Raw genomic sequence first — 12,769 nt, forward strand, 5'->3', positions numbered from 1 at the left:
TTTTGGCTCCAGCAAGTCTGGAATTGAGGTGTAAATCTGTCGGCTTAACACCCCCCAACCCCAGACTCAGTCAAATTTACAGCTGAATCAAGAACCTGCACCCCTCTCCCTTGACCCAGAGGGCAACAGGACAATGCCTCCCTGGAATATTGGCCACATGGCCCTCCAAAGTCCTATGGAAACTGCAACCATTCATTAGAACTCTTTTTAACTAAACTAGACATACCAAAACGGAACTTGTACGACTTTGGACGGCAAAGTTTCAACTTTCTAAATTCCCTAGGTATCTCAAGCATGGACCCACAGCACCCCCAAGGGGTGAAACTGCAAATTACCACATCACCACCGTAAGGACTTGTGCTTATAAGGAACCCAAGAAACTTCTTGCTTTGTCTGCTTGATTATCAACATTTATATAATCTGTAAGCAATACTACTTGTTGTATTAACCTTGTTGTTGGGTAGTACCTAAATATTACCTGTATCTTTTTCCACGTGCTAGAAATATGTAGAGTATAACTTTAATAATAGTCAGACCCAACCATTTAACTGCTATGAGTTTAGACCATTGACCAATATGTATCCTGAATGTGGTTTTCTTTTCTTTTCTTCCTTTGTTCCTTTCCTTTTATTGTCGTGTTTTATTTTTCATGCATTGGGTCATGTTCAGATATGATAGGCAAATACTACCTGTGTTCTTTGACATGTGTTGTGTATCAGGTAACAAGGGTTAAACTCTCTCTTAGAAACATGCCTGAATATCCTAGTTGTTCATTCCTTGATTTTGAAAGTTAAACCAATTTGATGATATAGGAATGTTTCTTTTTCTTTGTTTAAACTAGCTGAAACAAAGGAGGCAGTGATTCTGGGGAAGGCATTCCTAAAATTATGCACAACCAATCAGAGTTGGAAACAATGAGTAGCTAGTAACCTCAGGTGAGTAGAACCTATCAGCACTCTGGCTCCACCTCCAAAGGGTAGGGCCTCCAGCCGAGCAAAACCACCGCAAATTTGGGTGGTGTTCAGATTCTTGCGTTCAGAACAAAAGGACAGCTAAGTTTCTAAGTTTGTGCCGGCCTTGGTCAGAAAGACAGGTCAGAAGTAGTAGAACGCTAAATTTTCAGATCTGAAACTATGCCTGTTCATCTACACACCTTAAGTTTAAACCACCCTCAGAGAAGGAAGGTGGATATTTCTTGTCTGGCCAGGGAGAATATATCCATAACTTTCGATTCTGCTGAAGAGAGGTAGTTAGTTAAATTAGTATCACCAGCCTCAGAACCCCGATTGCAACCTGAACCTCGCCAGCGGAGTGGGAGCGGTTCTGATGCCACGGAGACCCAGCATCGCACCCAGAGCGACGCACTGATCTGTAAACAGATCGACCATCGAAAGGCTGCCCAAGCTCCACCGTCAGACGGCCACGAGACGCCTCCACCCAATCACTGACGGAAAGGCACGTGCCCGCACGGAGATGCAGCATCCATGGCCAGCGAGGAAAGGAACCACCACGTGAGCTCCAGCCTTCGATCGAGTCTGTCCTGAGACGACCCCACCTGAAGTCAGCCCCCGACTCCCACGTAAGCTGGTTCCATCAATTTGCAGTCAGGGCCCTGACGCCAATTTATTTAATAAGAGAACTTTTAATAGGTACATCCAGCCATATAGTTATTCCTGTCCACGCTTAGCTTAATTCTCTAGAGGCTCTCCCAAGCGACTTCCCAAAACCACACTGCCTCATACCATTTAGCCGTGAATCACTCTAACTTACTCGAGCTATTTTGTCTTTCATTACTATCACTTTGTTTTGTTTTGTTTTCTGGTTTTATTTTCTATTGTTTATCATTGAATGTAGTCCAAAAGTAGTTTGATATTTAGCCAATAAATTCCCTTTTCTGAAGCATCCTTGGTGCGAGCATTTCTCTCTCTTGCCCTGGTCTGTAGACTTCAAATAAATCTGGGCTACCTCACACCCTCACATAAGGTTCTAGCAATAATAATATTAAAAATTGCAAAACCCGTTACATGAGGAACTGCAATCCTCAGCTGGCAAGTCTACTGAGGGGGGTGGTTAAGACATGGATGAGTTGGTGAGAGTTGGAACACTGGTGGAGAGGGACCTGACCGCTGCAAAGAGTTACTGGAACCAGGTACAGCAGGGTGCTGCAGGGAAAAGGCTCCAGATCTCCAAGGCCAGCTGGAAAGGCTCAGCTCAGAACCCCGCTCACACCAGTGTACTCCAACCTGCTCCATCTCCAGTTGGGATGCTAACACTGCCACTAATCATCAGAGGTCAGAAGGTCACAGCCATTGTTGATACTGGCAGTACCTATTTTGTGATGCAGGTGTCTCTGTGGGAAGCACTAAAGGGGAAGAAGGAGGTGTGGAGACCATGCGGAGAGCAAAACTTTCTACTCGCTGATGGACAGGCCTGAGCTGCCAAAGGCCTGGCGAGTTCGATTGTCAGCTATTTACCCACCGCATGCACCACCCATTTTACATCATGGGCCATAGGGACTTGGCATTTCCACTCATTGCCAGTCTAGATTTCCTCCAATCATTTGGCCTCAACATCAATTTCCAGAATGCTACCTACTGCCTGCCAGGAGGTTTCACAGCCCAATTCTACATAGCCGACACTTTCAACAATGAACAACCATCTACGGCCAACATGTATCTCTATGTTGCCCGTCCAGTCAGAATAGTCCCTGATACTGAGTTACAACGACAGGTAGAAAGTCTGGTAGCCAAGGCTGACGCTTCAGACCGTCACAAGCAACAGCTGCAAAATCTGTTATACCAATGGCCATCGGTGTGCTCCACCAAGCTGGGACGAACAACGAAGTTTCTCCATCGTATCACCACCATTAATGAACTCCCTGTCCGTCAAAGGCCCTACCGAGTGTCAGTAGGGAAACAACAGTTCATCAAAGGGGAAAAAGAGGATATGATCAGGAAAGGCATAATCCGACCATCCACCTCCCTGTGGGCCGCTCTTGTAGTTCTGGTGCCCAAGAAGGATGGAGGCATGACGTTCTGTGTGGACTATCGTCGACTGAACACCAACACCCACCTCGATGGGTACCCAATGCCAGGTACAGGAGATCCTGGTGTCCCTTCATGGTGCAACCATTTTCAGTACCCTCGACCTTAGGAGTGGGTACTGGAGAGGGACAGTATCCAGAAGTCGGCATTCATCACATGCGAGGGGTTATATGAATTCCTGGTCCTTCCCTTCGGTCTCAAGAACACTGCTGTGACATTTCAGTGCCCGATGGAGAAAGTTTTAAGAGACCTGAAGGGGAAGTCATGCTTTGTCTATATAGATGACATCATTGTCTACTCCCCCTCTATCCAGCAACATTTCCACCATCTCCAAGAAGTGTTCGAGCATCTCCATCAAGCAGGACTAACACTAAACCTGAAAAAGTGCAACCTGCTGCAAACATCTCTCACCTTTCTGGGTCACATGCTCTCCAGGGAGGGTATAAGCATGGAGCCCAGTAAAGTGGGGGTAGTGCAGGACTTTCCTCAACCTCAGTCTGTCAAGGAGGTGCAGAGGTTCTTGGGGATGGTGGTGTGGTATCACCGGTTCATTCCACACTTTGCTGAAAGAGCACTGTCCTCAACGCACTGAAGAAGAAGAATGCAACCTGGGCATGGTCTGAGGAGTGTACAAAAGCTTTTGAGGACATCAAGCAGGCGTTGATCACTGCACCAGTCCTGATTTCCCCAGACTTCAATAAGCCTTTCCAACTTCAAACTGATGCCAGTGAGGTGGGACTCAGTGCTGTACTCTCCCAGGAAATCAATAGGCAAGAGCATGTCATTGCTTATGCCTCAAGACTCCTGAGAGGGGCAGAAAGAAATTACTCCACATCGGAGAAGGAGTGCCTCGCTGTTGTGTGGGCCATCGAGAATTGGAGGGTGAACCTGGAGGCATGGCACTTCCAGTTAATCACAGACCATGCTGCGCTCACCTGGGCTTTTTAACCACCCTAAACCATCTTTGAGGTTGACTCAGTGGGCCATACGGCTGCAAGGTTTCGACTTCTCCATATGTTACCGCAAAGGATAGTGCAACAGTGTGCCGGACACTCTCTCCCGCATCCACACCAGGCAGGGGGAGGGTAGGCTGGCCTACCAGGTAGCCAGGGCTGTAGTGGAGGACTTGACAGTAGACTGGGCAGAACTTACCAGGGAGCAGGAGGGAGATGATACACTCCAGCCACTATGAGAAGAGGCCAACAACCCAAAAGTGAGGGAAGACCGGATTCGCTTTGTTTTTAAGAATGGTGTTTTATTTAGGGAATTATGCAAGCAACTTCAGGGTCAGACTTGGCAAGTGGTGGTCCAAGTTCCAGAGGGCTTTTCTGCAATCTGCCCATGACAACCCATTGAGTGGACATTTAGGGCAACTGAAGGTGCTTTTACGGCTGATGGAGGTGGCGTATTGGCCCTCCATCCGGAAGGATATGTGGGTGTACTGTCTGGGATGTGAGACTTGCCAGAAGTACAAACCACGCATCTCCAAGCTTTCGGGATTGTTACAGTCCACCCCGTCCTCGAGCCTGGGTACATGTTAGGTGTAGACCTTATGGGCCCATCATCCAAGAGCCCACGGCAGAATGAGCACCTCTTGGTCGTGGTGGACTACTGCAGTAAATGGGTTGAGCTGTTCCCCATCCGTGTCACCAAAGCACCCCAGATTGCCCTTATATTAATTAATGAGGTGTTCACCCGGTGGGGTGCACCTGCCTATTTGGTGTCACATCGGGGAGCCCAATTCACCTCCCATCTGCTCCATACCACCTGTCAGCAGTGGGGTGTGGTTCAGAAACTTACCACGGCCTATCACCCACAAACCAATCTGACTGAGTGAGTTAACCGGACCCTCAAGACAATGATCGCCTCCTACATTCGGGACAAGCACCGTCTGTGGGACCAGTGGCTCCCCGAGTTCCGCTTTGCTATTAACACGACATGGCAGGAGAGCACTGGTTTCACGCCAGCAGAGGTGGCATTAGGGAGGAAGCTCAAAGGCCCTCTGGAGAGACTTTTGAGCCAGCCACCCAACCCTGAGCAGGTGACCTATAAAGTCATCCAAAAGCAGCAAGACCTCTTCCAGCAAGCACGAGTGAATGTGGAGAAGGCTCAGAACAAACAGGCCAGGTACTACAACTGTTGCAGTGAGACGGAGGAGTTCAGCGAGGGTGATCTGGTCTGGGTGAGGTCTCACTCTTTGTCTCGAGGCGATTCTGGATTTGCCACCAAACTAGCTGAAAAATAGAAAGGTCCAGCCAAAATAATCAAGCAGCTCAATCCAGTTAACTACCAGGTTTCTTACCTCAGCTAGTCAGGTCGACACCGTCCACGTAGAGCACCTCAAGCGGTACTATGGTCAGGTTGGGTCGACTCTTGAGGGGCGGGGTATGTAACCAACCTGCACATACTCTAGGCAAATGGTTACACTCTTTCATTCTCAATTTCAATGGCTACGGAAGGGAGTAACATATTTGGGTTCCTCCCAAACTGTCAGAATTGAGTTAATATGGAATCTCTTCAATCAGACTTATCCCTCCTGAAACAGCCCCATCCTAGTCAGACATGGACAGCTGTGTGTGCAGTCCTCTACCAATTATTATTTGTCTCTCCTCTGTGCTTCCCTGAAGAATTTGAGCACCCAATCATCATCACATCTACAATGGGTAAGGAGCAGGGTGTCAAGGCTATGTGATTTTATTTCCTATTTTGAACAACTGTCCAGTATATGGCTGAACCCTAAATTATGCATTGGCAAATCTCCATTCATATGGAGGACCTGGCTGCAGTGTGGCATTAGAGCAGTGAGGGACTTGCATGATGAAGACTCTCTGAAATCCTTTGAGAGTCTCTTGTGAATGCGGATTGCCCTGTACATAGTTCTGGATATATTTCCATATCCGTAGTCCTTTTGTACATACCTTTGGGGTGGGTGCTAGCCCCCACAGGCAGTTAGGAACTATTTTTTTCCATATTTGTGCTATGTCATAAAGCAGCTAAGTATTATTACCTTTTAATAAAAAAGGCTACCAGGCCCTCTATTTTGAAATCATTATGGGAAAAAACTTAAATGTTTCATTCACTAATGAGAACTTATCAGATATACTGATGAAATTCAAAATTGTATCCAGAGAAATGAGAACTAGACAAATTCATTTCAAAATAATAAATTGTTTCTACTGGACTCCCTCCAGACTATTTAGAGCAAATCCAAATCACAGTCCTGACTCTTGGAAAAACTACTAATAAGGCAGTGTAAGACATGTCAAGCCCCTACCATGTGTGAATGATACCAATTGTTAATCTAAGTGATATCTTATGAGATAATATCTTTCAGGCTAATGAATAAACCCAATGAATATGCCAAGAAGTGGCAAATGTTTCTGAATTATACTGAAAAGACAGGAAAGAAGTCAGCTCAGACCCCCATTAGACCCCTGGACCATAAATGCTCATCCATATCATTAGAAAAAACATAATTACATGTTTGAGCATACTAGCATTTTATCAATTTTATTTATTTTTACTTGCTTATTTATTTGATTATTTATTATTATTTATGTTATTGTAATTACTAATATTGCTATTTAGTCTTTGGATGTTATAACAAACCTAAATAAACCACTGTTTATGCTGTGTTTTGAATGATTGAATGTTCAGTAAAGTGCTAATCATCAAACAATTAAGTAATTTTTTACAGGTAAATAAACCATATCATTGTTATATTTGATTATATAATTATATAATTGATTTATTAAACATAACAGTAGGTCAGGTAATTGTATTCTAATTGTTATTCAAAGGTATTTACTGTTACTGTTGAGATGCATTGTTTGAAAGAAAAGGGGATGAGGAAACAGTGGGGAAACAAACCAATTTATAAGAAAATCCAAAACTCTAAAAGATTTTGAAGCGCCATAAGCATTATTGTGGAAAAAAGGATACAGTGTCTCTGAAAATGTCTCTATAGTTTCTACAATACTTTAGAAACATAGTTAATGTATGTTTTATTCATGGAAGGTTCCTGGTGAGCTGGAGGACAACAAGAAGGAAGTGGTGGAGCTCAGTGCCCAGTGCCCAAGCCCCAGCCATGACTGCCGACTCAAAGTTGGACTCCTTGTCACTGTGCAGCATGTGGCATGCCAAACTGGCAAAAGAGCTCCTATACCAGCTGTTCCACCGTCGTGGCCACACTTTCGTCCAGCAACACATATGCCTCGGGCTATTTAGTGAAATAATACATAGTGGTTTGTGGCCTTGGTGGTGGGAAGGGGTCCAAAGACATCCATGGCTACTCCTTCCATCAGGGCTCTGGAGCAAAGGAACAGCTATAGAGCATGCAACAGTTGCAGTGGCCCTTTCTTGGCTGCTCCACATCCAGTAAAGTCCTGCTTCAGGGTCTTGCTTATCCCAAAGTGCACCCATGCCAGCTGGCCCATGCACCACACCCAGCACTGTTTTAAACAGGCTGTGCAGCACCAGCAACTACTAGACATGCATACCAGGCACTGGATTCTTCCATGCACATTACGGCAGCAAATAACCAGAGGCTGTCTCTACCTGCTCAGAGAGCCCTGTGGTGAGCCTATGTGGTGTCACATCTGTCCATTTCCAGTATCCACCTTGCATGGAGCCAACCATGTGCCTAGAAGGGTTCCTCCTGGCAATGATCGAACTCTTCAGGTCCATTGATATTAAGAGTGATGGCCGTGACAGCAGCAGTCTTTTCTGCTCTTACTGCTTTTCTCAATATAAGCACAGTCCCAGCACTCCTCAGCAGCACATGGGTAGTGGGACTTCGGGCATCAGCATTACTGTGTGGCTGTATGCTGTGGTGCTGAATTGTACTCCTGTAGAGCCATGATCCACCAAACTTCCCGGCCCTCTGCCTCTTTAAACTGCATGACCCAAGTCAATGAGGCGTCACAGCATGCACAGCATGAAGGAAACACCATAGGGCCAAAGTTGGCACAGCCCCACCATAACAGCCGCCTATTCCCTCACATTACACAGTAATTTTGCTCATGCTTGCTCAACCACTGGCTGTAATACACAATAACCCTCTATACCCTCCTGTACTTGCGAGAGGACAGCACCAATGCCCTTGTCTCTAGCATCTGTCTCCAATGAACTTGCCACATGCCTTTGGGAATGCCAGTGCCAGCACCTCACAGAGATGGGCACAGAGGGCAGCAAATGCGCGCTCAGCTTCATTATGCCAGTGTATAAAGGGCACCCTTTTCAGTAAGCTGGTATAAAATTGTGGCAATGTCAGTGAATCCATGCATGAAGCTCCAGTAGTACAAAGCCAAGACAAGAAAGCAGCATAGCTCACCAGCACTCTGGGGTGTGGGCCACTGCCACTCTGTGTGCACCTTCCCCAAGACTGTTTCTACCCCTGTATTACTCACTTTGTGGTACAGGAAACTAACATGCTATTGGAGAAGTTTACATTTCTTAGGGTATAGCTTGAGGCATGCATATAGCCTGCAATACCAGCTCCAAAATTATGATTGCCCAGGCAAAAGCTGGTACGTGGACCAGCATGTCTTCAAGATAGCTGATGCACCAGTCCCTAGGAATGCTGGCTAGCACTCATTCCATCAGCTGCCCAAATATAGCAGGTGCATTTTGGAGGCCAAAGGCAATTACTGTGAACTGCCAAAGCGCGGGGCCCAGCGTGAATGCTGTCTTTTCTCTTGCATCCAGAGGGAGTGCCATCTGCCAATACTCACTCCACAGATACAGTGAACTGAACCATGTGAAACTGGCGGTCCAAAGCACCATCCATGCACGAGAGCAGGTACGAGTCAGGCTTAGTTACAGTATTGAGCTGCCAGTAGTTCATGCAGAAGCTCAATGTAGCAGCTTGTGTACATGGATCTCTTAGGTCCCAACAACCCTAGGAGATCCATTTGAAAGTTCTAGCACTGCTAGGGAGCCTCAACCCTCTGCCTCAACTATGCTACTGAATTTCGCATGTCGATTTTCTCGCCTACACTTCAGAATCAGCATAGCCTTCATGATGTTGATATCAGCTCCTGTCGTTGGCAAAAAGCAAATAGCAAAAATACATGCTTCTCAAATGAATGTAAACCAGAATTCATGCTCTCGGTTAAGCCCTTCCAGCACAACCGGTACCTGCTTCCTCCCTGTCATGTCAACTTGGCCTCCAGTAATGGAGCAGCGATGGACGATAGTAGCCTCCCAGCCATCTGACATACCTCTTCAAGTGTGGTAAAGCACTCCTGGCCACAGCAGAGAGATTATCGAGCCTAAGTGTATAAGTGCAGTGAGCAGTTCGTCATCAATGCTGCATGCAAATATACAAAGCCTGCAGTGGGAATTTCTGCTGAAAAATGCTTTTTTTTAAGTGAACAAGGCAGAAAAGCCACTTAAAAAGCAAATAAAAAAAGGAAAAGGAAGCAGGTCAGTCCTCACCCTGCTGTTTCTGTTACTAACAGAAACCCACTTCCTCCTCCACCAGAACAGAAAAAAAAATAAATACCTACACACCCTTTAACCAAAGAACAACAACATACAACATGAAACCAAATAAACTCTTTTTACTGGAGGCGCATATGTCCCATGAGCCTCTTCAATTGGTATTTTGCATAGCAAAGCTAAAATTCTCAAGAGAGGCAGTGCACCCTGTGGCAGCAACCACAATATCTTATCTATATATATATATATATATATATATATATATGGCACTATTAAATTTTATGATTATCTATGTTTGACAACATAGAGTCAAGTGTCAAACCTTAGACACAAAAACAAATTATGTATAAAGACCCATGAAACTATTTTTTTATGTATTGTCATGGTGTCATATGTGGTCATAAGTGTTCCTTGTCAAGCCCAATCTAATTCTCCTGGGAATTGTCCTTGGCTGTCTACAGAGGGGTAGGATATTTTATAATTCACGCACATATAAGTGTACTTAGTAGAGGAGCACCTTATGGCTACTCCCAGCTGTACTTTTGTTCCCTGCCAAGACAAAAAATTAATCTAAGGGACAATGGAAAATGGAACTCTCTTATATTTCTCCATGTTTGAAAATATGGGAGAGTTACGATTTCTTTTTTTCAGTTTGGGATTTATTGTATACTTCTTAATTGTATTCTTTAATGTAGCCATAATTTTGATAATAGTTCTGGAAACTGCACTGCATCAGCCTATGTACATTCTGATTTCATGTTTGTCACTCAATTCACTTTATGGTACTGCTGGCTTGTTTCCAAGATTACTAACTGATTTATTATCATACACACACACAATCTCTCGCCATGCATGTCATGTACAGGCTTTTGTCATCTACACTTATGCATCAAATGAATACACAATCTTAACTTTAATGGCATATGATAGATTTGTTGCTATTAGTAAACCCTTACAATACCACAGTATTATTACACCTAAGAATCTTGCTGTTATGATTGCTCTGGCATGGATTTGTCCAATGTTTTCTGTTAGTATTGGATTCATTTTGACTGCTAGACTTAAACTGTGTGGGCATGACTTAACAAAACTGTACTGCAGCAACTGGGTAATAGTAAGACTCTCCTGTACTGATACTTCGTTAAATAATATTTTTGGGTTTGTAGTGCTCATAACAACAGTTTTCATTCCTTTGAGTTTTATTTTGTTTTCCTATGTTAAAATTCTTATAATTTGTCAAAGAAACTCATCAGAATTTAGAAGAAAAGCTTATCACACTTGCCTTCCTCACATAGTGACCATTGTAAATTATTCAATAACCATTTTGTGTGAGATCACATTCAGTCGCTACGAAGATGGTTTTTTCCCTCAAGCAATCGCTGTTATTTTATCTTTGGAGTTTTTGACCATACCCCCACTATTAAATCCACTAGTTTATGGCCTAAAATTTCCAGATATTCACAGAAAAATTCAACACATTCTGAAAACATCCAAAAGAATTTATTCTAGCTAAACATATGCTTTGGCATGGGTTAAATGTGAACTGCAACTCATTATATTTGACTTTTTCATGCATGTAAGCATCATGTATTTTTCTTTTTTTTTTATTTCATGTGGAAAAAAAAACGAAAAAAAACAATCATCTGCATTTCCTGAGAGATGCATCTGTATCACTTGAACTGTCAGCTGAATACATACATTGAAACTAACTGCAGACCAGATCTATTTACAAATATATATATATTTTATTTTCCCAGAGCACCAGCATAAATTTTTACCTGAATTTGCTTGCACAAATGCAATATTTTGATGCAGTTTTGCAGAATGCCATTTAAAACCGTACAAAAATAGATTGGACAATGAATATAATTAATGTGCCAATGATCTGATGCTCTTCCTCCCCAAAACACAGATTTATGTTTTGACAGTGTCTGTGAGTTGGTTTTTTAGATGAGTAACACCTTACTGTAGGGCAGTGTTCAGCAGGCTGCATGACAACTCACAAAGTCACAAAAAACATGTATAACAGCTTATGTTAATAGTGCATCATCTGTTATAAAGGCTGCTTTTATCAACTTTGATATCAACCCATGACATCCATGTCCAGTAACATTGTATTGACATCGGGTTGTGTCATGATTCTTTTTTGAATTAAATGGCATACCAAGTTATGACAACTATCTTTGTAGCTTAGTGCGTATCACACTAACATAATGCTGATGATCTGACATAGATCAAAACTTATAAATGGTAAAATGAAATTTGCTTCACCTAAGGGCCTCAAAAATGTTCACATTTTTTCTAACCAGACTGTTGTGGCAAACTATGTCATCAGCATCATGCCACACACTGAGCTATGAAATTATCATGTCATTTCAACCCAGAAAACGTTGCAACCTAGTGTCAGAAAAAAATCAGTACCACCTGACATAGATGTTAGATGAACTTGATGTCTAAGCTGCCAAATACAACTTAAAGATATATAAAAAATCTGTTTATTCCCAGCATGGCATTTTCTAAACATTAACTCAAGCCTTAAAAGGAAGCTTGGCTAGTATGACTTCAATATAAGTGAAATATCCTAAACTATTAAAATATTTTGTTAAGTATTCTATTTACTATAAAAATCTATGGAGATATTTGACATGTTTGACACTTGAGAGTCACCATTATTTTAAAATATGAAAATGTGGCGCCAACTTGGGGAAGGGCTGACAAATAAGGTGCAAAATACAGGGATCCAGGACCTCCTAATTAACCTCTTGGACCCCCTGGATGTCTCAAATAAAAATTCTGGGGGATCTCTGACATAAATGTATTATGATGTAAAATAGATGCTCAAATACTAATTCAGGGAAAGATTACTGTTTAGCCTCCTTCATCTATGAAACAGTGGGCTTCTGTCTTTGATATTCTTAACTAGCTAGAGATGCAAAAATGGTCTGCAACAGGGAGGCACTGTAGCAAATTGGGTCACCCAGTTGATTCTTCATAGCCTAGCAACTGTAACTATGCCCAGGATACCTCTGAAAAACATAAAATATGCCATCATATATTTTTAAATCTGAAAACTTGCCCGATTTCTCAAAAGACTGATAGAAAGTATGAATTGGTATGCCAATTGAGTTAGCAGCCAAGAAATACTGGAGTAGCCACCCACATGAGACCCCCCCAAATGCTATCAGATTAATGTCAAGCCTGCCCAATAGGAAAAGAGCAGAGGGACATTCCTATTGGACAATCTTTGTCTTTGGGCTTAAGTAATATGGCTAACTGAGAAATCC

General features: G+C 43.2%; 1 protein-coding gene across 1 annotated transcript; it reads left to right on the top strand.

Annotated features, from left to right (window-relative positions):
• Positions 1-10,065: 10,065 nt before the first annotated feature.
• Positions 10,066-10,998, top strand: LOC118826223 (putative gustatory receptor clone PTE03). Its single transcript, XM_036597130.1, has one exon. The coding sequence runs from the start codon at positions 10,066-10,068 to the stop codon at positions 10,996-10,998; it is 933 nt and encodes a 310-aa protein (XP_036453023.1).
• Positions 10,999-12,769: the final 1,771 nt, after the last annotated feature.

Source organism: Colossoma macropomum, unplaced genomic scaffold (genome assembly GCF_904425465.1).
Source record: "Colossoma macropomum unplaced genomic scaffold, Colossoma_macropomum, whole genome shotgun sequence".
In the NCBI taxonomy this organism is placed as follows: domain Eukaryota; kingdom Metazoa; phylum Chordata; class Actinopteri; order Characiformes; family Serrasalmidae; genus Colossoma; species Colossoma macropomum.